The 24165-nt window shown below is 53.3% G+C and overlaps 2 protein-coding genes across 2 annotated transcripts in view; one reads left to right on the top strand and one right to left on the bottom strand.

Annotated features, from left to right (window-relative positions):
• JMJD1C (jumonji domain containing 1C) overlaps positions 1–7857 on the bottom strand; it is a 191779-nt gene extending 183922 nt beyond the window's left edge. Inside the window, exon 1 of the mRNA XM_049790618.1 lies at positions 7791–7857. The gene's annotated coding sequence lies outside the window, so the exon portion shown is untranslated. The remainder of the gene's footprint in view (positions 1–7790) is intronic.
• Positions 7602–24165, top strand: part of REEP3 (receptor accessory protein 3) — an 80900-nt gene continuing 64336 nt past the window's right edge. Inside the window, exon 1 of the mRNA XM_049790623.1 lies at positions 7602–7658. Coding sequence (XP_049646580.1) covers positions 7627–7658 — 32 coding nt within the window. The 5' untranslated portion in view covers positions 7602–7626. The remainder of the gene's footprint in view (positions 7659–24165) is intronic.

Genomic DNA, 24165 nt, shown 5'->3' with positions numbered 1-24165 from the left:
TCCGGATGGCCCGCCAAACCAGGAGCCATTTCTGAGCGCAGGGCCAGGAGGAGCCCAAGTGCCACTCCCCCCTCCAAAAAAATTTTTTTTCATGGTCAAACTACCTAGCAAGACGGATCTTGACACAACGGGCCAGGAGATCGGAGAGTCGCCAACACGTGAAGTGCCAAGACGTCAGTAGCAGTGGCGGCTCTGGTAAATGCCTGACATGCTTCGGACCCAGCACCAACCTCCGACGGTACGTGATCTTCCCAGGAGCAACAGCAGCTGTGGCCCTGAGGAGTCTCACGGCACGTCCAGATGTGTCGCTGCTGGGGTGGGCCCACAGAACTGGGTACCGGTACATCCCAACCCAAGAAGATCAAACCTCTGTTCTCTGCAGTCGCTCGCTACCTGTGGCGATTCATTTTCTAGCAACAGAAAGCGGGTCTGAAGTTGAAATCATTTTCTGAGAACCTGGGCTTTGCCTACTGGCACGCTCCACGGGCGGGCAGGCTTGCTTCGGCTCGGGAAAGCAACGTCCTCTTCCTGTCAGGCGTTTCAATTTCCACACAAGGATGTCCACTCGAACGCAGCTTCCCTGAACGACGGTTCCGGCGTCGTCACTAACACAGAGAGGATCTGCTTTGCAGAAGGTTTACGGGGAAATGCAATCTCAGATTCACCGCGGGCCAGTACCCAGAAAAAAACTCCCCAATAATCGCTCATTATTTGCAGAGGACTGTCTGCTGGAGACGAGAGTTCGTCTCGACTCTAGCTACACGGAACCTTAGATTAATTGGGAGACGAAGGGGAAATTCAACCAAATCTCGAAGGAAAGCTGACAAGAGTGTTACGCGCCTATTTGGCACAAAGCGTTTCTACTTTGGCGGGGGAAACTGCAAGGCTGGGGGGGGGGGGTCTTTGAGACAAGCCACACAAAGAAAGAAATGCTCGGTGAAACCTGACTGGTCAACAGGAACATCCAGAAGAAAGCTTCACTGTATTGTCTCAATTAATTAGCCCCAGAAGGTTCAAGGGAAAAGTCACTAACAGAAATGGAGACAGAGTGGGCCGGAGAGGTGGTGCAATGGGTAGGGTGTGTCTGAGAGCTAGTGCAATGGGTAGGGTGTGTCTGCCTCGCAGGCACTGGCCAACCCGGGCTTGATCCCGGACATCCCGTGTGATTTCCGCCCACCCAGAGCCTGCCAGGACTGACTCTTCAGAGCAGAGCCACGAGTCATCCCTGAGCACTGCCAGGTGCGGGGCCCCCCAAAATTAAAAAATACATTAAAAACAAAAAAAGGGAATATTGAGGGACTGGATAGAGAACACAGCAGGGAAGGCACGGAACTGCCTGGCCTGCAAACGAGCCAGCCTTCAAATCTGGAAGCCCTGCTAGGCCCCAAATCTTACCACTGAGTCAGCTGTGAGCCCTGAGCGTGACCACCACCCGTAAGAAAAAGAAATAAAAACGCCGAAAACGAAACCGCCGATTCACTCCAGCAGCCCAATCTGTAGCCCGAGGAACGAGCTGCCAAGGACGTCGCAATAAATCGTCACGAATCGGGCATCTTTGAATCTGGGCATGGGGTTCCGCTCACCCACTTACAGTCACAGCGCAGCCAATATTCTAGTTATCGGAGAAATGGGATTGCAAATCCTGACAAAGCAAACAAAGACACAAAACCAAACATTTCATTCTCCTATCCTGTGGCTTTTGGGGGTAACAGAGATAAGGGATGGAATATTTTAAAGCGAACCCAGACATGGTAGGGACAAAGGTGACCATCCCTGACCATGGCCAGGTGGCCCCGGTGGGTCCGGACGCCACAGCAGGCGCTACACCCACCCAATCTCTCTCCGGCCCGAATTTTCTGTTGTCTAGCCACAATGTCCCAAAGGTCACGAATGCATTCCCCCAACTGTAGTGTTAAGTCCCACGGGATGGTGTTCGAGGCCTTCGAGTTGTGTGTTTCGTTCTAGGAAAGCAAAGTCAAGAGAGATTCAGAACTCTATTAGTGGATTCCTGTATGTCCCTGAGCTTATTTTTAACAGTGAACTTACAAAAATAGGACTTTCCAGAAAACGGCGATTTTGAACGAGTAGTAAGGAAGATAACGCCAATGAACCAAGTTTGGGAAGCAGGGGTTTGGACTTTTTTATTTTTTATTTTTTTGGATGGGGTGGAATTATTTTTCATTTCGAATCACTCCGACTTCCTCTGAAACGTCCAAAGTCTTTTAGATATCTTTAGGAATGGAGATATCACAGGCTTGTAATAATTTGAACAATCACAAAGCGATCGTAACAATGCAAAGGACTCACAAAGTCACAGCCGATTGGAAAAATCATTTCCTCCTAACAAATAGCCGCCTGACGGACTGTGGTTCAATCCACGGGTGTCCCATGTGGTCCCCCGAGCCAGGAGTGATCTCCGAGCGCAGAGTCGAGAGTAACCCGAGAGCAGCAGGTGGTGGCCCCCCCAAAAAAGAAACAAGAGACAACAACAACAAACACCGATGCAGGCTAGGAGAGGACCTGGGCGTGAAGACGCAAACATCAGCCAAGGGCCTCAAAGACAATCAAAGCAGAATGATTTCTAAGCACAGAAAAAGGGGTCAAGCCCTGAGCAAGGTGTGATTAAAAGAGAGAGAGAGAGGAAAGACCTCCTGAAATTTTTTAAAGGAAAAGGCTCGGGAAGATGGATTTCGAAGAAAAAGCAGAAAAAGGAGCTGCAGAAGGCAGGGGAAACGGAACAGGAGGCAAAGGGGCCGAACGAGAGATCTGGATCCTCGCTGGAGGGAATGGACGGACGGCCTTGACATCTGGATCCTCGCTGGAGGGAATGGACGGACGGCCTTGACATCTGGATCCTCGCTGGAGGGAATGGACGGACGGCCTTGACATCTGGCCGCTTGGAGAGAGCAAGGAGAGGATTTGAAATCCCCCTTGGCGGTGAGTCTGAACCAAGGAATGGCCGCTTGCCGCCTTCGTTACTTGGCAGCGTCCACTCGGCTCAAAGGCCGTTCCTGACCCCACTCCAAGCTCGCCATCAGCAGGGGTCTCGAACTCCGTTTACCTGGGGCCCGCAGGAGGCAAAGTCAGTAGTAAGCCTTGAACATTGGGGGGGGGGGGGGAGGTGTGACCCAAACAACTAAAACAAAACAAAACCAAACAAAACCTGGGCCACCAATCACCTTCCTTCCCTTCTTTCTTACGGTCCATGGTGTGGGTGTGGGTGTGGTTCGGGGGCCACATCTGGAGGGGCTCAGGGGGCCTTCTGCGGTGCCAGATGCTCGAGCCAAGGCCAGCAGGACGCAAGGCCAGCAAGTCTTAACGGCTGCCCACCCAGGCCAGATCTCGGGGTCAAGTCCCAGCATCCCAGTAAGTGATTTCTGAGAGTACAGCTAGAAGGAACCCCGGAGTACCACCGGGTGTGTCCCCAAAAAATAAAATAAAATAGGGGCCGGAGGAGTGATAGCACAGTGGTAAGGCGTTTGCCTTGCGTGCAGAAGGAAGGAGGTTCGAATCCCGGCATCCTGTAGGGTCCCCCGAGCCTGCCAGGAGTGACTTCTGATTTTGGGGGCCCAAAAATCTGAATTAAAAAAGAAGAAGCCACCTCTGTGGTGAGCCAAAGTGTGATGAAGCATCTTATCTCTGAGGCCCTGGGGGGGGGGGGTTGGGGGGTTGGTTGACTCTTACAACAAGAACCAAAACAAAGAAAAACAGTCAACAGAAGCAAACTCAAAATCCCAAGGCAGGCCTACTGGGCCCGCAAAATTCTCAGAGAAAGCAGCCAAAGGGAAAAACAAACGTCTTTCCCTCGGCCTCCTCCTCCTCCTCCTCCTCGCACTTTTCCAGCCAACTCACCGACTCTCCCCCTCCAGGTGTGTTTTTGTTTTCAAGCGCTTGGCGAAAAGGAGCCACTGAGATAGTCTGGTGGTCAGGGCCTGTGAGTCCCTGGCCTCTGCTGGGGGCCCCCCAGGGGCCTCGCTGAGCCCCCCAGGAACTCATCCCGTGTGACCCAAAAACAGAAACAAAGCAAAACAGAACAAAAGACGAAAAGGGAAAGACAAGGACGAGGGCCGGGAGAGGCGTCACAGGGCTAAGTAGGGTTTCCGCCTTGCAGAAGGTCCACCAGGGACAGGCCTGGGTTCGACTCCCGACATCCCCATCCCGTGTGGTTGTCCCCCCCCCCCAGCCTGCCAGGAGCAATTTCCGAGCACCGAGCCCGGAGGGACCCCTGAGCGCCGGAGGATGTGGCCCAGAAGCCAAAAACCAAACCAAAACAAAGGGAAGAAAAGGCAAAGCTCGCTTTCAGCCTGTGATGGGTCAGGGAGGCAGCTCGCGCGCCAGGCCGACCCAGGACGGGCCCAGGTTCGATCCCCGGCACCCCGCAGGGCCCTCCCTCCACGCCTGCCAGGGCCGAGGGACTTGGAGGGCAGAGCCAGGAGGAAGCCCCGAGCGCCCTGGGTATGGCCCCAAAACCAAAGACTAGAAATAGTGATCAAAATAAAGTTTGCTCCAACGGGGTGGGTGACTGCTTAGAGAAGAAGAGACAGAGAATTAGGATTCCGAAAAAAGGAATGATAAAGGTTTGGCAGTTGAGTGGCTGCGTCTGGGATCGCTGGAACTTTTGCTATTCTAGGAGGAGGACGGAGAGGGGGCGGCGGGTGAAGAGGGGGGGTGTCTTTTCAGGACTGAAACCCAACCGGAATCAGGGTGCTGAAAGGGACTGTTTAAAAAAGAAAGCTTTTCCCATCACAACGATGACCTAGTTCTAGGATAGTGAGAGAAAAAAGGTGTCTGAAAATGCACCGTTCGTGTCCTCCAACAGCTGGCCATCCGAGAGAGAAGAAAGGATTCCAATATAAGCACGATGGGGAACAGAGGGAGGGAGGGAGGAAGGGACGGGGAGAGAGAGAGAGACAGAGAGAGAGGTGAGAGAGAGACAGAGAGGTGAGAGAGACAGACAGAGAGAGAGACGTGAGACAGACAGAAAGAGAGGAGAGAAGAGAGGAGAGAGACGAGAGAAGAGAGGAGAGGAGAGGAGAGAGGGAGAGAGAGGAGAAAGAGAGAGAGGAGAGGGAGGGGTGAGAAGAGGAGAGGAGAGAGAAGAGGGAGAGAAAGGGGAGAGAGAGGGAGAGAGAGAGATCTCTAAGAGGTAGAGAATGCAGAGCCAGCAATAAAAGGGAAAATGAAATCCAGAGAAAAGACTGATTTGAAAAATGAAAGGCGAAGAAAGAGCGCAGAAGGAACCCGTCGTGGCCAAAAATCAATGCTTCCGACCAAGCGCAGATTTCCATGCGATTTCTGCACAAATCAGAAGCCCCGTTCTTGTGCGTGTGTCCGTTGTGGGAGGCCAGGGCGGCTCCGCACTGGGCAACCCTCCAGGCAGTGCTCGGGAGGGGCCAGGAGGGGCCGGACGCCCTCCCAGGGATGCCCAAAGGCTGACTCCCGTCAGCAACGTGCCGGGCAAACGCCCTTTGCTGCTCTCCCGAGGCTCCGGCCTCAACATACATGTTTTTACATGAAGCAGCACAGAGAACTGAACCCCCAAAGAAAGCAGTTGGTCTAAGCCAGAAGGGAAACTGAGGCAGGCGCGGAGGTCGGCTGCGCCCGTCGCCCCAGCCTCTCAGGGCCATTCCTTAGGCCTCAAAACATCTCCAAGCGACTCAAAATGGCCCGGCGGGGGTCTCGCCTCGGCCCCCAGGAGCCAGGAGGCAGGCGACGGACGGGGCGATCGGCCTCCTTGGGCCGCGGGGAAACTGAGGAACAAGAAGAAAGGAGGAAAAAAAACGACTACAGCACAGCCACGAAAGAAACTGTCTTTTAACTGCGAGAAGAAAATAAATAAATAAATATATAAATATAGATCCTTTGACATCATTGAGCGATCTGGACTTCCACCAGGTTTGTTTTTGATCATTTTTTTCCTCTTCCAGAACCAGGACACGGCCAGATCCAACCTCCAAAGCAACGCATTCCAGCCAGGTATTTTTTTGAGCCGTTATTTCTTTTCTCCTAAAAATCAACGACGCCCAGCGGCCCAGCCTCGAAGCCAGCCACCGGACAGACAGACGCCCGGCAGCAGGCTTCTCCTCCTCCTGCTGCTCCTCCTCCTCCCCGCCCTGCACTGCACCAAACACACGCAAACCCCTGGACCCCAGGTGCCCAGCGTTTTTTTTTTTGAAGGGCTTTTCCCTTAAAATGTGCCCTCCTGGGAGAAGAGAGGGGGAGACGCGTTGGCTCTGGATTCAACGCCAGAAATCTTGCAACATGGGGTTTGTTTCCTTTTCAGTCTCACCCGGAGGCGCTCGGGGGTGAGTCCCGCCAGAAATCCGCTTCCCAGAAGCTCGGGGGACCCTGAGGGATGCCGGGGTTCGAACCGCCGCCCTTCAGCCCTTCAGCGCGCCGCGAGGCGAGCGCACAACCTCCGCGCAATCTCCCCGCCCTCCCCCGCCCCCGCCCGGGAGGAATCCTCAGCGCCGTGGGAGACAAAGTCGCAACGTGGTTGGCCGGCTCGCTACTTTGTTGCTGTTTTGTATCCAGTGGATCCCCGCGGCCCCTCCCCCTGCAACGGCACGAGAAACAAACGTCGCCCGACTGAAATCAACACACGACTGAAATCAACACAGCGGCCCACCCCCAGGCCCGGAGGCATCCGGGCGGCCGCGGATACAAAGTTGCAATCCTAGGTCGCTACTTTGTATCTCTTGTGGGCGCTCGCGGCCCCTCCCCCTCCGCCCGCCCCCCCCCCAAGCTCCGCAGTGTTTCAACAAGCAACGTCTCTCTCTCTCCCGACTCACGCCCGCCCGGCTTTGCCTCGCAGACCAAGTTGCGACGGGCTGAACCCCCCAAATGGGCTACATTGTATCTCTTTCGGCCCTTCCCCCTCCCCCGCCGGCTCCGCAGTGAAATCAACAAGCGACTCCCCCGCCGCGGAGAGAGCGCGAGTTGCGGTGAACCGCGAGCCGGCTACTTAGTATCCAGCCGGCCGGGCCCTCCCCCGCCCCCACCGGCGAGCGAGGCTCCGAGCTGGGGAAAAGCACCAGAAACGTCGCACGAGGCTCCCTCCCCCACCCCCGCCGCCGCCGCCAACGGATACAATGTTGCGGCTCCTCGCGGCCGGCTACTTTGTATCCATCTTGCCTTGTCCGTGTCCGCCGCGCCCCTCCCCCCGCAGCCTCCATCCATCCTTCCTTACCCGGCCTCCGAGTCCCAGGCCCGGCGGGCGCCCCGACCCTGCTTGCTTTCCTTCCTTCCTTCCTTCCTTCCTTCCTTCCTTCCTTCCTTCCTTCCTTCCTTCCGAGGAGGAGGAGGAGGAGGAGGAGGAGGAGGAGCGCGGCTTCCCGGCCCCGAAGCCTTCCCGAAGCCCCTCGCCGCGGAAGCGCCTTCCAGGGGGACCCCGAGCGCCCCAGGACCTGGCTGGGCCCGAGCACCGCCGCCGCCGCCTATCAACGGGGCGCAGGGGCGGAGCCGGCGGGGGAGGGCAGCCGGGGCGGGCGGGCGGGCGGGCGGGCGGGAGGGAGGCCCGAGGACGGGCGGACGGACGGAGGGAGGCCGGGGAGCGACCGGCGGCGCGACAGAGCGAGCGAGCAGCCGTCGGCGGGCCCGAGTCGGAGGGGCGCCGGGGGGAGGAAGATGGTGTCGTGGATCATCTCCCGGGCCGTGGTGTGAGTGGCGGGGCGCGGCGGGGGAGGGGGAGCCGGGAAGAGGGACCGGCCCGGTTCGGGGGGTGCGCGGGTTCCCCTCCCGCCTCCCCGGGGCGCCCCGGCGTCGTGGGACCCTCGGCGCGGCGCGCTCACCCTGCTCCGGGGCGCCGCGAGGCTCCTCGGCCGAGCTCCGCCGCCGCCGCCGCTGCCGCTGCGCTGCTCGGGCCGGGCCGGGCCGGGTCGGCGGGCGCTGCGCGGCGGGCGCGGGTTACGCCGTTTGCGTAGCGTCGGCAGCGCCGGCGGCGGAGCGGAGCGGGGCGCATGCGCGGGGCGAGGGGCGCCCCGGGGTTCGCTTTTGGCCCCTCGGTCACGTGTGTGGGAGGGAGGAGAGATTTGGGGTTTTTTGTTTTTTTTTTGGTCTCCAAAGCTGGCCCGGCTTCCCCCTTAGGGAGGGAAGGAAGTGGGGGGACCCCATGGGCAGCCACATTTTTTGTGCGCGCCTGGGAAAGCTCCTTCTGCTGGAAGCTGATGTCTTCCTCCTCCTCCTCCCTAAAATCTAGTCACAAAATCAACCTGCTGAGGAATGCGAGAGCCAGGGCGAGGCCTCTAGATTCAGTCCCCTCCGTAACTCCTGCTTTATTCGGAATGATTTTTTTTTCAGTAGAGGTTCGAATTTGGGGGGAGCAGCTGTGACAGCAAGAAGCAGAGGGTCTGCAGAGTCGTGTGAGGGGAGATGGAAGTGATGGATGGGAGCAGGTCGGAAGCTGGGGGGGGGGGGAAGGCCAGAGGTGGCTTTCTATTTCTCTTTCTGCTTGGGTTTGGTTTTGGGGGTCACACTCGGGTGACCCCTGGCTCTGCGCTCAGAAATCGCTCTGGGCAGGCGATGTGGGGTGCTGGGGTTCGAGCCACCCAACCACCGTCCGCCCCGGATCAGCTGTGTGCAAGGCAGACGCCCTCCCTCCGTGTGCTATCTCTCCGGCCCCCCCAGAGATGGCTTTTGAAAGGCGGGTTCGGCGCCCCAGTTCCAGGGGCGCCCGGGAGGGTCCCAGGGTTGCTGTGGGCCAAGAGTGTCCACTTAAGCCCGGGGAACCGAACCCCAAAAGTTTATGTCGGCGGAGAGGGCCTATTCGGGGCCACATCCAGAGACAGTCGGGCTGGACTCTGAGAGATTGCTCCTGGGGGGTCTGGGAGCCATGACAGGGGGCTGCAAGGAGCCCAGGTTGGCTCTAGCCCAGGTGGGCTTGCATGCGACCCCTCCTTAAAAGTCTGTCTTCTTTTTAAACTTTATTCAGTTATTGATCGCTTGATTGATTGATTGATTGATTGGTTGGTTCTTGGGCCATGGCCAGCGGGGCCCAGGGCTTCCTCCCGGCTCTGTGCCCAGAAATCGCCCCGACCAGGCTCGGGGCCCGCAAGGGACACCGGGCGTCGAACCAGGTCTTGGCCACGTACGAGTCCAGCGCCCTACCGCTGCGCCACCTCTCCGGCAGCCCCTTAAAACTCCTTGTGAGGTGCAGCACCAGATTGGGGGTGACAGCAGAGACGTGCGACTCCGGGGATCTTTGTTTGGCCTAGTCTTTCATCCCTACCAGATGTTTGTTTGTTTGTTTGTGTTTCCACTAGGGAAATGAACTCGATTTCCATTGAGTTTCGGGGTGTTTGTCCAGCGGTCACAGGCTGTGGACTCGCTTGGCCTGCCAGAAATTGAGATATTTTGGGGGGACACGGCCACCCCCGGCGTGGCTCAGGGGTTCCTCCTGGCTCTGCGCTCAGAAACGGCTCCTGGCAGGCTCGGGGGACCCTCTGGGATGCCGGGGTTCGAACCTGCGTCTGTCCTGGGTCAGCCACGTTCGAGGCCAGCGTCCGTCCTCCCGCTGTGCCACCTCTCTGGGCCTAGAAATTGTGATTTTTATTAACTTTCCAAAGCGTTTGACCGATTCTTTCATTGCCTAAGAAAGAAAGAGAGAGAGAAAGAAAGAAAGAAAGAAAGAAAGAAAGAAAGAAAGAAAGAAAGAAAGAAAGAAAGAGAGAAAGAGAGAAAGAGAGAGAGAGAAAGAAAGAAAGAGAGAGAGAAAGAGAGAGAGAGAAAGAGAGAGAGAGAAAGAAAGAAAGAAAGAAAGAAAGAAAGAAAGAAAGAAAGAAAGAAAGAAAGAAAGAAAGAAAGAAAGAAAGAAAGAAAGAAAGAGAAAGAAAGAAAGAAAGGAGGGAAGAAGGAAGGGAGGGAGGGAGGAAGGAAGGAAAGAAGGGAGGGAGGAAGGAAGGAAGGGAGGGAGAGAGGGAGAGAAGAAGGGAGGGAGGGAGGGAGGGAGGGAGGGAGGGAGGGAGGGAGGGAGGGACGGAGGAAGGAAGGAAGGAAGGACGGAAGGTAGGAAGGAAGGAAGGAAGGAAGGAAGGAAAGAAGGGAGGAAGGAAGGGAGGAAGGAAGGAAGGAAGGAAGGAAGGAAGGAAGGAAGGAAGGAAAGAAAGAAGGGAGGAAGGAAGGGAGGAAGGAAGGAAGGGAGGAAGGAAGGGAGGAAAGAAGGGAGGAAGGAAGGAAGGAAGGAAGGAAGGAAGGAAGGAAGGAAGGAAGGAAGGAAGGAAGGAAGGGAGGAAGGAAGGAAGGAAGGAAGGAAGGAAGGAAGGAAGGAAGGAAGGAAGGAAGGAAGGAAGTTGAGAGGGTTTCTGGCGGCTTTTCCCCGGGTGGGGTTTTTCTTTAGATCATCACCTGCTGTATCTGCCGTCCAAAGGTCAGTGAGACGCGTCTCGGGGTCACAGAGCGAAGGGACGGACTCAGATGTCGGGGTCACCGGAGTCCCGCCCAGTGCGACCGAGGGTGATGAGGCCGAGGAGGTTTCTGTCCTGTAGGAGAATCTGGGAAACCGACGCCCGTCCTATTCGAGGTGGTCTGCAGGGCCGGGCGAAGCTGAGACCGACAGAGACGGAAAAGGGGGGACCGCTGCCCATCAAGGGATTCATTTACTGGCTGCCCAAAACACATACAAGAAGCCAGAGAGATAACACGAAGGCAGGGCGTTTGCCTTGCATGCAGAAGGTCGGTGGTTCGAATCCTGGCACCCCATAGGGTCCCCCGAGCCTGCCAGGAGCCATTTCTGGGGGTAGAGCCAGGAGGAACCCCGAACGCTGCCGGGTGGGACCCAAACACCAGAAAAATAAACAAATACATTAAGTCTACATAGCATGAGGCGGAGCAACACCACAGTGGCAGGCCGTTGGCCTTGCACGTGGCAGACCTGGGATGGACCCGGGTTTGATCCCCGGCATCCCGTATGGTCCCTGAGCCTGCGAGGAGCAAATTCTGACTGCAGGGCCAGCAGGAACCCCTGAGCACGGCCGGGTAGGACCCAAAATCCCAAATAATAATAATAATAAAGTTTACATAACATGAAGTTGGAACTAGCTGTGATTCCCCAAAAGTCAGGAAACGTATCCCGTGTTTCTTTTTCGGCTTTTTCGGCCCCATCCAGCGGGGCCCAGGGCTCTGCATTCGGGGTTTGGGGGGATCACACCCGAGGTGCCTGCCGGGACCCCCAACTGGTCCCGGATTTCCAGGGGGAAAAAAAAAATCGGGGTTTTCGCTCACAAGCCTTCTGTTGGATTGGGTTTGTTTTGGGATTTGGGGCCACGCCCAGCGGGGGCCCCAGAACCATTCTGGCAGACTCGAGGGGGGGGACAGTCCATGGGGTGTGGGAGGCCAAATCTCCAGGCACAGGCACGCCAGGCGAGGAGAAAGCCTCCCCAGGAGCCTTTGAGCTGCACTTTCCCTCCAGGCCTCCTGGTATTTTTTTTAACACTGATTTACTGATTGATTGATTGATTGATCTATTGATTTGGGGCCACACCCATTGATGCTCAGGGGTTCGTCTTAGCCCTGCCGCTTAGAAATCGCTCCTGGCAGGCTCGGAGGGACCCTGTGGGATGTCAGGGGTCGAACCTGGGCCCATCTAGGACCAGCCTTGTGCGAGGCCAACGCCCTCCTGCTGTGCTATCTCTCCAGCCCAAAATGGCTTTAACCCATTTTTAAGTTCTCAGTCCTGACTAAAATATATTTTAGTTCCTTGAGCACGTCCTGGGATATTGAGAAGCTGTTCTCAGCTCTCTGCTCAGTGCTCGGCGGGTGAGGAGGATTCGAATGGGGGACCCCAACCCCCAAACATTCTCTCCCTTTTCCCTGACCTCCAAACAAGGTTTTCACGTCCCCACCGTGCAAATATTCCATGAGCTGTGTCTGCGAGGAGGAAGGAGGCCAGCGGGAGCCCGAATGTTTGAAGGGAATTGGAAATCCAAACTCTGAAAAAGGCAGTTTTTGAGGAGAAGGGCATCTCAGGTGTGCCTGACCCCTGCCTGCCAACCCCTCAAACCCAGGCACTCGACTGTACGGGTTCCGGGGGCTCCCTGGCCTAGGACCACTGAGAGAGGCCCTGAGCATCGCTGAATTGGACTCTCTGGCCTTCCCCAAACTTAATCTGATGAAAGGACAGACCTCGGTTCTATCCTCGGCGTCCCATAGGGTCCCCCCAAGCCAGGAGCTATTTCTGAGCGCAGAGGCAGGGGGGAGCCCTGAGCGTCAACGGGTGTGGCTCGAAAACAACAACAAAATAATGACACAATTTATTGTATGAGATAGGAAACTACTACTAGAAATAGGTGGAGTAGTGACCAAAGGCTAAAAATCATTTTCAGAGTCCAGACAGGTACAGACAGGGGTGGGGGGCCCTTGCCTCGCTCAGGCCAACCCAGATTCCATTCCCAGCACCCCAAATGGCCCCCCGAGCACAGCTAGGGACGGTTCTGGAGTGCAGAGCCAGGAATAACCACTGAGCCTGGTCGGGTGTGACCCAAAAATAAAATATATTTTTGAAGCCACTCATACTGACTTAAATGATTTTGAATGTTGTTTGACTACGTCAGGGTTTCTTCATGGCCTTCGTCATATTTTACAGGCTGTTTTGCCTCGTTTTTGTCGGGGGACTCGCTGTGTTTTGCGGGATGTCCCCCTGTGAGATCTCATCAGGCGCCTTCCTAAGTGACCAGGCCAAAAGTGGCCACAGTGCTGTTTTGCTGGGACCCAAAAAAAAAAAAAAAAAAAAAAAGAAAGGAAGAGGGCCCGGAGAGAGAGCACAGCGGCGTTTGCCTTGCAAGCAGCCGATCCAGGACCCAAGGTGGTTGGTTCGAATCCCGGTGTCCCATAGGGTCCCCCGTGCCTGCCAGGAGCTATTTCTGAGCAGACAGCCAGGAAGAACCCCTGAGCACCGCTGGGTGTGGCCCAAAAAATCAATCAATCAATCAATCAATCAATAAAGTTTAAAAAATGTTTAGCTTCATGTTGTTTGGTGCAACACAAAACCAAATGGAATCCGTGTGTGATGGTGGTTTCTATCTCTGAACAGTATCACCGGGCTCTCTGTTGTTGTTGTTGTTGTTGTTTTGTTGTTTAGGCTCATTGGGCTTGCCGGGCTTGCGTGCGACTGTCCCAGCAGACCTGCTCCCGTCCTCTGGGCCTGGTAGGACAGTGTGGTGACCCCTAAGGTGTCGTTTAGCTGCAAAAAACCAGCCACAAAACCAAGCAGCGACGGCCCTGGCACGATCTGGTGGCTTCGCAGTCGAGCGAGGCGACAACCTGGGGCTGGGTGGTTTCTCTCTCCAAGGCTGGCAGGTGTGGCTGTAGGCAGGAAGGGGGGTATCTGTCCACCACCCCCTTTCCAAGGCGGCCCAGGAGTTGTCCGCCCGGACAAGTCCACCTGGCAGGAACATTCGGTGGCGCTGGGCTTGAATCTCTTCTGAGAAGCCGCCACAGTCTTCTCCGAAGCATCAGGACCAGGGGCCGGAGAGAGAGCACAGTGGGTAGGCATTTCTATTTCTGTGCCTGGCATGCTGCTGACCGGGACGGATCTGGTTCGATTCCCGGCATCCTGTCTGGTCCCCTGAGCATCGCCAGTTGTGACCCAAACACTAATAAATAAATAAATAATAAATACATAAATAGTGAGCATTCCTCTTAGCCCATGTCCCCTCTACAACTGGCCCTTTCGAATAGGTTCCAGTGTCCCTAGCGTGAGGTGACGTCGCATTGTTTTGGCTTGAATTTCTCTGACGGTCAGTGGCGCTGAACCCTGTTTCAGAGGCCCGTTGCCTTCCGTCTGTCTTCTTTGAATGTCTGCTGAGCTCATGTTTTATTTTTATTTGTTTTATTTTTTTTTTTTTTTGGCTTTTGGGCCACACCCGGCGGTGCTCAGGGGTTCCTCCTGGCCATCTGCTCAGAAACAGCTCCTGGCAGGCACGGGGGACCCTATGGGACACGGGGATTCGAACCAACCACCTTGGGTCCTGGATCGGCTGCTTGCAAGGCATATGCCGCTGTGCTATCTCTCCGGGCCCTTTTTTAAAAAGAATTGTAATAAAATCAATTTTCTCCTAGTCTCTTCTGTTTTCTGCTTCTGTGTTCCCAGCTCCTTCTTTGAAGCTGTCTTTGACACTTGGCCCTCTCCAAGGGGGGGGGGGGGAATTGCCAAAGCCTATGAATAAAATAGGATCCTTAGGAAATAGTGATAAGGAGATATAAAAGATGAGGCTGGGGAACTCAGACAAGTCTAATGAGGCCTACCCTTGCCTGACTTGTGATTCTTTTCTTTATGGGCCGAGTCGTTGCAAGAGTTTGAGCGCTCCTGAGACCGTGGGGTCTGGGGGAAGGGAACGAGGACAGGACCCCGAAGAAAAACAAGAAGGGGCAGATCTGAGAGCTCAGGCCTTGGGGGAAGGACATGAGACTTGGGGACAAGTCTCCAAGTGTCTGGTTGGGTGACCGAGTGGGAGGCGCCCCGTTTTGTCAGGCGGAAAACACGAGAGGGAGAACAGGTTTGGGGAGGGAAAGAATGACACCTGGAGCATAACCACAGCAGCCGTACGGATCGAATCAAAACACTCGAAATCTGAGCGCCCGGGAGGGAAGGGCCGGCCGGCCGGCCGGGGGAAGTGGACAAGACGTGATTCCTTTGGAACGTGCCATCCCATGTGCCTTAGGCTGTCTCTCCCATGGTCCCTTTAACACTCGGTGAAGTTCTGAAGCCACATCTGTAAAAGTGTTGTAGGGAAAACACACTGACCCCTTGCTTCAGGTTGTCCAAAGGCTTTGTGTTTCTCCCTTGTAGGCAGAGGTGTGAGGGCGTAGCTCCATTCAGCTAGAAAGCTGGGACTTGCCTGGTTTGATGTTTCTGGTCCTTTCCACACATTTTGGAAGTTTTAAAAAATGAAATACAGCCGGAGAGAGAGAGAGCACGGAGGTAGTGGCATTTGCCTCGCATGCAGAAGGAGGGTGGTTCGAATCCCGGCATCCCATAGGGTCCCCCGAGCCTGCCGGGAGGAACCCCTGAGCGCCGCTGGGTGTGACCCAAAAACTAAAAAAAAAATAAAATAAAAGACGGATATATATATATATATATATATATTTGTTGTGTATTATATGTAACCATATGTATATGGCCCAAAGGCAGAGGGTGCCCGGAGTGGCATCCCTTGCTGGTCCCCACAGGCAGGTGTCCGCGCTGGCACCGAGAGCCCACTGACCAGCCTGTGCCCAGCAGAGACTGGCATGGGAAGGAAGGACGGCATCTGCGTTTCCGCCGCTCCAGCGAGCAGTCAGTCGTCGCTCTCCTGGGGGACGCTGAAGCCCACTTCCGTCCTCCGACTCCTGCCTTCTCTTTCAGACCCGTCCCTCTTTAAGATCGCACAGAAACGGAGATCTCTCTGAGTTGATGTCTGAGATAGACATTTACAAAAATAGATTTCCATTCCTCAAACATAAGATTATTTTTTAAAAAACAAAATAAAGCTGCCGCACTGAAAAAAGGGGGGTGATCTTTTTTTTTATGACCGAAACCCAACGGCAATCATGTCTGTAATCACGATGCTGAAATCAAGAAAAAATAATAATGATTCTTTTTTAAAATAAAAAGCTCTCTTACCATGAATCACACCAGATACTGGGGTTCCCTTTGTATCAGAGTGTGTGCGTGACATAAACACCTGATGACAGATTTTTGGGGGGGGGGGAGGGAGATCATGGGAACAGCGGGGGTGGGGGGGGACACACCTGTCCAAGCTTAGAAGTGATTTCCTGCTCTGTGCTCAGGGATTGCCTTGGAGCCCAGACCCAAACCCCCCCAAATAGACGAAGCTTGTTTTCCATACCCTACCAATGGGATGTGTAGGGTTCAAAACAAAAATCGGTTCATCACTTCACACAGCAAGTACTTTTAGAGCCGAATGAGCAAAATGGATGATTTCTGTTCATGGCGTGAACGTTTTCCAAATGTTCCAGTGGCACCTCCCTGGGACGTCCGTTTCTGACAGATTTTGTTTGTTTGTTTGTTTGTTTGTTTGTTTTGGGGCCACACCCGGCGATGCTCAGGGGTGACTCCTGGCTGTCTGCTCAGAAATACTCCTGGCAGGCACGGGGGACCCTATGGGACACCGGGATTCGAACCAACCACCTTTGGTCCTGGATCGGCTGCTTGCAAGGCAAATGCCGCTGTGCTATCTCTCCAGGCCCTTAGAGCAAGTCCCAACTGAGGAGCGACTCCAGGCCCGCAGAACTCTCAAGCCATCGAAGCTTAGGGAGGCCCGAGACACTTTCTGGGGCGCGGAGGGAGACGCCACGATTAAACGTGAGGAGTAAACGGAGTGAGATCCCATATGGCGGCCCAGAGCAGATGGATGGAAAGATTAAGCAGATTCGAATAGAATACGGACTTCCATTAATTAATGCTGATGTATCGTTAATTGGTTCATTAGCTGCGTAAGTGTCCCAGGCCAGTGTAGGATTTTAATAAGGGGGCAAACGAGAGGGAACTAGCTAGACGATACGATATTTATATCCATCTATACAGTGAACTGAAATTTTCATTTCTCTTCCAATTTGTTTACATGATTGAGTGGCTGGTTAGTTTGGGGGCCACACCCAGCAGTGCTCAGGGGTTACTCCTGGCTCTGCACTCAGAAATCGCCCTTGGCGGGCTGGGGAACCTGCCAGATGGGGGACCCTAGGGGATGCCAGGAATCGAACCAGGTCCCTCCTGCTTGGCCGCATGCAGGGCAAACACCCTACCACTGGAGGTAAGGCATTTGCCTTTCATGCAGAAGGTCGGTGGTTTGAATCCCGACATCCCAGACGGTCCCCCAAGCCTGCCAGGAGCGGTTTCTGAGCATGGAGCCAGGAGGGACCCCTACACCAATAAATAAAATAAGTTGAGGGACACTCTGACATTTCCGATTTCTGCCAAACAGGGACAGTTTTCTGTAGCCTCTTCCAGGATAACAGCATCTAAGAAACGATAACCTAATAGGATATTTCTTGAGACCTAGATTTCGGGCGCAAATTGCCCACGCTGCCATATTTCTTTTTTCATGATGAGCGATTCTGACACCAGTTTCTTCTCAATGAAGAAACCAACCGCCCTGGTCCAATCCACTTCATAGAAACGTGAGGGAGCGAAGGACAGCCAAGGCGTGAATTGGCGGAGAAGATCTGATTTTTCAAGAGCTGGAGTGGGTCATCCGAATTTCCTTTTATATATTTGTTTATTTAGTTTCGGTTTGGGGGCCAGTCCCAGTGATGCTCCGGGGTTCCTCCTTGGCTCTACACGCCGAAATTGCTCCTGGCAGGCTTGGGGGGGACTCTGTGGGATGCTGGGGATGGAACCAAGGTCTGTCCTACCTCAGCTGCATGCAAGCACCGCCATTGAGAACATGTTTGTAGTTGGGTTTCAGTTATAAAAACAACAACCCCCCCTTCACCAGTGCCCCCCCATGTCCTCCCCGACCCCCTGCCTGTCTTGGAGACAGGCATTCCACTTCTCTCACTCACTACTTTCCCTAACTGCACTCACCACTTTTTGGGGTATGCTCAGATCATGAGCCAGTCCTTCCAGCCTTCCTCTCTCGTCTCTGGGTGTTCTTACAATGCTGTCTTATATTTTCTAAACTGCCTTCAAGAAACGAAGGGCACAGGGTTTCGGAGCCAGCTAGCCGGCCAGCATGCTGCTTTTGTGTCCTGATGACTGACCGGTGGTATAGCTTTTGTGTTGCTTGCTTGCTTTTCTCTTAGTGAGTCGCCCAAAGAAATACCAAGTTTTTCCGTTGCTTGGACAGAGCTCTCTTGGACAGAGCAAGTGCTTCAGTATTCTTTTTATCAGTCAACCACCTCGAGAGACTATAGAGAATATTTTTAAGTTCCCTCACAATGTTTTTGTTTGTTTGTTCCCCCCCACACACACCCTTCTCCCCACAATGTTTTAGATTCTGTTTTGTTTTGTCATTGGTCAGCTCTATGAAATTTTTAACAGAAGCCTTTCAAACTCATTCAGGAAACCAGCAATATCCGAGGTCTCTCCGAGCGAGGGAGTGTTCTCCGTGTAAACCGTGAGAGAGTTCCAGGTCCAGGGAGGGCCGTGAGAAACTATTTCTTGAGTTGGAAGTACAGGAGGGACTGGAGAAAATTCGGGTAATGAAATGCAGGAAGTGATTTCCAGAGTCCGAAGAGGCAAACCAGGGGCCGGAGCGATGGCGCAGCGGTAGGGCCTTGGCCTTGCATGTCGCCTACCTAGAATGGACCTCGGTTCGATCCCCCAAAGTCCCAGATGGGCCCCCACGCCAGGAGCGATTTCTGAGCGCAGAGCCAGGAATAGCCTCGGAGTGCCTCTGGGTGTGGCCCAAAAAAATCAAAAATAAATAAATAAAAGGCTCAACCTGCCCTGTCAACATTCCTGTGAGCTGAAGGAAGGCCCTCGCCCGCAGCCCCATTTCCACGCCAACTCTGGCGGTTTTGTCCTTTTTGCTAAGTGCCAGCCTCTAGGGCAGGGGTCTCAAACTCAGTTTACCTGGGGGCCGCAGGAGGCAAAGTCGGGGCGGTCCAGGCCGTTGGAGACCCCTGCTAGGGAGAGATAGCTCGCTGTTATTTTTTATTTGCATTTCCCTAATAAGTGGTACCTGCATTCTTTCCTTTCCATTTACCTCTGGGCCATCCTTTTCTTTCTTTTTTTGGTTTGTGGGGGGCACACCCACTGGTCCTCAGGGGCTACTCCTGGCTCCGCATTCAGAAGTCACTCCAGGCCGGCTCAGGGCTGCTGGGAATCGAACCCAGAGGAACACCTGACCCGCTGGCGTATCTTTCCAGGCCCTCATGTCTTCTTTGAAGAAGTTTCTGTTCATCTCGCCTCCCTAATTTTTAACTTTGATCGATTGCTGGATTGACTCGTTGATTGGTTTCTGGGCCACACACTTGCGGCACTCAGGAGCCACTCCTGGCTCTGCACTCCGAAATCGCCCCTGGCAGGCTGAGCTGGGGGCTCGGACGGGATGCCGGGAATCGAACCAGGTCCCTCCCAAGTCCGCCTCATGCAAGGCAAATGCCCTACGGGTGTGCTATCTCTCCAGCCCCTCTTCTCCCTGTTTTTGATGTAAAATTCTACCAGTGCTTTATAGAATATATCTTGGAAATTAACTCGTTGTGAGATTAGAGGTTTGCAGACATTCTCTCCCAGTCTGTGGGGTGGCCTTGATTTGGGTCATTTTTTCCTTGGTTGGATCTAGTCACGTTTCTCTTCGCTTTTTTGTCTGCTCGGCCGATGGCTTTGAAGCCTCTAGCTTCGACGTTATGAAGCGCCCTGTCTTTCTCAACTTAACCTATGGTTCAAGTTTGATATTGCCACCTTCAGTCAACTTTTAGTAGACTTTGTGTGTGTGTGTGTGTGTGTGTGTGTGTGTGTGTGTGTGTGTGTGTGTGTGTGTGTGGTTTTTGGGTCACACCCGGCAGTGCTCAGGGGTTATTCCTGGCTCCAGGCTCAGAGATTGCTCCTGGCAGGCACGGGGGACCCTATGGGACTCCGGGATTCGAACCGATGACCTTCTGCATGAAAGGCAAACGCCTTCCCTCCATGCTCTCTCTCCGGCCCCTTTAGTAGACTTTTGTAATGTTGTTAGAAAGGCTAGGAATTCATATTTGGGGGCATGTAACCTGCCACTTTCCCCACTACCATTTGCAGCGGAGCTTATTCCTTGCTCCCTGTCTTACCGTTTGCTCTTTTATTGAAAATGAACTGTTTATAAGCCCAAGGATTTGTTTCTGAACTTCCAAATTTTTGCTTGTTTGTTTTGGGGCCACACCTGGTGACGCACAGGGGTTCCACCTGGCTATGCGCTCAGAAATCACTCCTGGCTTGGGGAGAGACTATATGGGATGCGGGGGGGGGGGGGGATCGAACCGCAGTCCATCCTCGGTTAGCCGCATGCAAGGCAGACGCCCTACTGCCTGCGCCACTGCTCTGGTCCCTAAACTCCCAATGTTATTGGTCTTCTCTGCCCTTCCCCTAAGCCGGCAGGCCGTTCTGAAGTGAGTCAGAAGGCAAGGCACAGACAGAATGGCCTCTTTCCTCTGGAGCTAGAAAGACACACAGAAGAGGGAGCAGAAATGTCCACTGCAGCAGAGAAGGGCTTTTCCGCAGGAAGCCTGCTGGGGGGCAGGGAGATAGCTGGAGAGGATGGCCGAGGGAGACAGACTCCCTGGGGAAGGCTGAGTGCGGAATGTTTTATTCATGAAACCCTGTCATCAGCCGTTGTAAGCCACGGTGCCTAAAATAAAAAAAATTTTTTTCCTTCCTTCGGTTTTTGGGCCACAACCAGCCTTGCCCAGGGGTTCCTCTTGGCTCTGAGCTCAGAAATCACTCCTGGCAGGCTCTGGGGACCCTATGGGAAGTTAGGGATCAACCCCGGGTCAGTCCAGGGTCTGCCATGTGCCAGGCAAATGCCCTACCCTCTCTGTTATATTGTTCCAGCCCCCAAAAATAAAATTTTTTTTAAAAAGCTGTGGTCAAGCCAGAGAGATAGCTTTAACAGGACTTCGAACCCCAGCACCACCTGTGGTCCTCCAAGCACTGCCTGGAGTTGCCCCTGAGCACCCCTCCCCGCCCCCCCCCAAAAAAAAGAAGTAAAGGTAAAGCTTTCTACTGCGGGACTGGAGTGGTAGGGTGGGCGAGGGCCTTTGCCTTGAACGTGATGGACCTGGGTTCGGTCCCCAGCAACCTACATGATCCCTGCAGCCTTCCAGGAGCGATTCCTGAGCAGAGAGGCAGGAGTAACCCCTGAGCGCCACTGGCTATGGTGCAAAAACCAATCAATCAATAAATAAATACGTACAATAGCCAAGAGCAGGGCTCATGTTTCTTTACCTTTACCAGAACCATGTTAGTAAGCATGAAGAACATTCGTTAAATCACTCCCAAATGGTGCCTTCATTCAACTGTGAATATCTCTTTGGGCCCGGAGAGACAGCACAGCGGCGTTTGCCTTGCAAGCAGCCGATCCAGGGCCTAAGGTGGTTGGTTCAAATCCCGGTGTCCCATAGGGTCCCCCGTGCCTGCCAGGAGCTATTTCTGAGCAGACAGCCAGGAGGAACCCCTGAGCACCGCCGGGTGTGGCCCAAAAACCAAAACCAAAAAAAAGGAAGTTTTTCTTGGTGGGCCTGGCTGATACCTAGGGAAACAGAGCAGCCCCACCTCCCCCCCTTCCGAATATCTTACTTGCTTTGAAGAGTGGAAGAACGACGCTTCCTAAACCGAGGGACATTGCGTGAGGGAAAGGTCCCTCCTGCTTGTGCTAAGAGAATCTCGTTCTGTGGAGCTCTGCCACAGCATGCTGGCTTCCTGGAGCGCAAGGCTATGTTTCTAGCCCCTGAATCTCAATGCTATACCAAGTTCAGCATTTTGGGGCGGGGGGGGGGGCCAACACCCGGCGAGGCTCGGGGGATACTCCTGACTATGCGCTCCGAAATCACTTCTGGCTTGGGGGACCATATGGGATGTCGGGAATGGACCCAGGTCCATCCGTCATAGGTCCGCTGCGTGCAAGGCGAATGCCCTACCACTGAGCCACTGCTCCAGCCCCAATTTCAGCATTTTTTAAAGCATTTTTCTTGGGTCTGCCACATAATCCTTTTGGAGGTATGGGGAGGGGAGGGGAGGGAGGGGGGAGAGGGAGAGAGAGGAGAGAGAGTGGAGAGAGAGAGAGGGAAGATGATGGTGTGAGTCGATTTGCCCTGGTTTCCCTCCCTTCCCCTGGCTTCATTTTTCCTTTCAGAGTGGAAATGACAAGCTCCGGAACAAAATTAGAAGTTGAGCTGTGACAACATAAGAATTCCGATCTTTGTAGCTCCTGATGGCTGTAATTAAAAATATGTAGAAAGTCAGAGGAATTTTTGCTTTCTTTTCTCTCTTTTGACAATTTTCAACATGTATCCTTGGTTATGTAAGATAGGATTTAGGGGTTGTCCCCCCCACCCTCACCAACCATGGGTTTGACTTTTTTTCCCCGCATTGTTTTCCTTCAAAATCATAATTACGCGATGACCACTTAGCTGTTATTTCATTAAATAGGAATCTCCAATAATATTTTTAGAAGAAATCACCTCTTTACTTCATTTATTTATTTATTTTGGCTTTTGGGTCACACCCGGCGGGGCTCAGGGGTTCCTCCTGGCTCTGTGCTCAGAAATCGCTCCTGGCAGGCTCAAAGGGGGGACCCTATGGGATGCTGGGAGTTCCAACCACTGTTCTGCATGCAAGGCAAATGCCCTGCCTCCGTGCTATCTCTCCGGCCCCAATTCACTTCTTTTTAAAGCTTATAATAGAAGACAGGTTTTTTTTCTTCCCTGGTCATGCAGCAACTATTGCTGCGACTGCTTCTGGTAGCGTAATGAGTCACCTAGGAAGCATACAGAGATGCCTGTGTTTGCTTTCTCTAGAGCAGGCACCAGAGGTCAACACTGAGATTTAAACACACAAATCTCAGGGGCCAGAGTGATAGCACAGTGGTAGGGCGTTTGCTTTGCGGGAAGCCAACCAGAGACGGACTAGGGTTCCATTCCCAGCATCCCACATGGTCCCATGAGCCTCCCAGGAGCGATTTCTGAGCGCAGAGCCAGGAGTAATCCCTGAGGGCCGCAGGGGTATGGCATAAAAATAAAAAAATAAAAAAAACACAAAGCTCTTACTATTTTTTTTTATTTTTTTTTTTTTTTTTTTTTTTTTTTTTTGTTTTTGGGTCACACCTGGCAGTGCTCAGGGGTTATTCCTGGCTCCAGGCTCAGAAATTGCTCCTGGCAGGCACAGGGGACCATATGGGGCGCCGGGATTCGAACCGATGACCTCCTGCATGAAAGGCAAACGCCTTACCTCCATGCTATCTCTCCGGCCCCACTATTTTTTATTCTTATGTTTCTTTTCAAAGTTATTAACTTTTGCCATTTGTTATCGTGTCCTCATCCTTAGGATTGCTTACATTTACTTTAGTGTTCATAGAAAGAATAGTTTGCAAAGAACTACAGTTATTTGAAAGTTCCATTTATTCAGAAGTGTATTTCTCGTATTCTGCATCGATTAACAGTAAAATCAGGTTTTATTTGTTTGTTTTTTTGGTTTGGTTTGGTTTTTGGTGTTTGGGCCATACCCGGTGATGCCTAGGGGTCAGTCCTGGCTTTGCACTGAGAAACCGCTCCTGGCTTGGGGGACCATTTGGGACGCCAGGAATCGAACCCAGGTCCGTCCTGGGTCAGCCACATGCAAGGCAAACGCCCTACCCCTGCGCCCCTGCTTCAGCCCCTGACATGACTTTTCTGATGGCATCATAATTGCATTTGCCTTTTAGTAAAAGGAAGAAAATTACAGCTCTGGAAAAAATGTCAGATAACTGTGTCTGTTCAGATAAACTATTTCTAAGATTTCTCACTATTTCTAGGTAATCGGCTTGTACTCTGTCAACTCCAGTTCTCTCCCCAGAACCATGTTCCCCCCCCCCCTTAAGCTCCCCCAGGATTGATCCCTGAGCACAGAGCCAGGAGTAAGTCCCGAGAAAGGGGGTGTTCTTTACATGACTAAAACCTAATCACAATCAAACATCTTGTAGTCAAGATGTTTAATTAAAGAAAAAAAAATCAGAGAAAACAATTCTGATTTTTTTTTTTTTGTTTCAGAGCTCTGGGGTCTCTCCTGGGGGTGCTCAGGGGACCATTTGGGGGTGGTGCTAGAGGTTAAACCCGGGTCAGCCATGTGCAAGACAAATGCTGCCCCTGGTACTATCAGTCCAGACCAATAAAGTTGTTTTGGGGGGAAAGTCGGGAGGTATTAGGCAACACCCGGTGGTGCTCAGGGGTTCCTCCTGGCTCTGCGCTCAGAAGTCGCTCCTGGCACGCTCAGGGAACCGTATGGGATCCCGGGGATTAAACCTGATCTGTCTTGGGTCAGCCCCATCATGCAAGGCAAACACCCTACTACTGTGCTATCATTCTGGCCCCACCAATAAAATTCTTTAGAATCTCTGTTCATATTAGAGACATAGTAAGCCAGTAGAAATTAAGTGAAGTTGGATAAAGGGCAGAAAGTGGGTCCTCGTGTCTTTTTTCAGTCTTTACGCTATGTTGACATCATAACCTTTATTTTTCTTTAACTCTCACTAGGTTCTGAAATCCCTTGACCTGTAGTTTTTT

The sequence above is a fragment of the Suncus etruscus genome, chromosome 17 (genome assembly GCF_024139225.1).
Source record: "Suncus etruscus isolate mSunEtr1 chromosome 17, mSunEtr1.pri.cur, whole genome shotgun sequence".
NCBI lineage: Eukaryota > Metazoa > Chordata > Mammalia > Eulipotyphla > Soricidae > Suncus > Suncus etruscus.
Note: the sequence above shows the minus strand (reverse complement) of the source record. Positions and strands in the feature narration are given on the sequence as shown.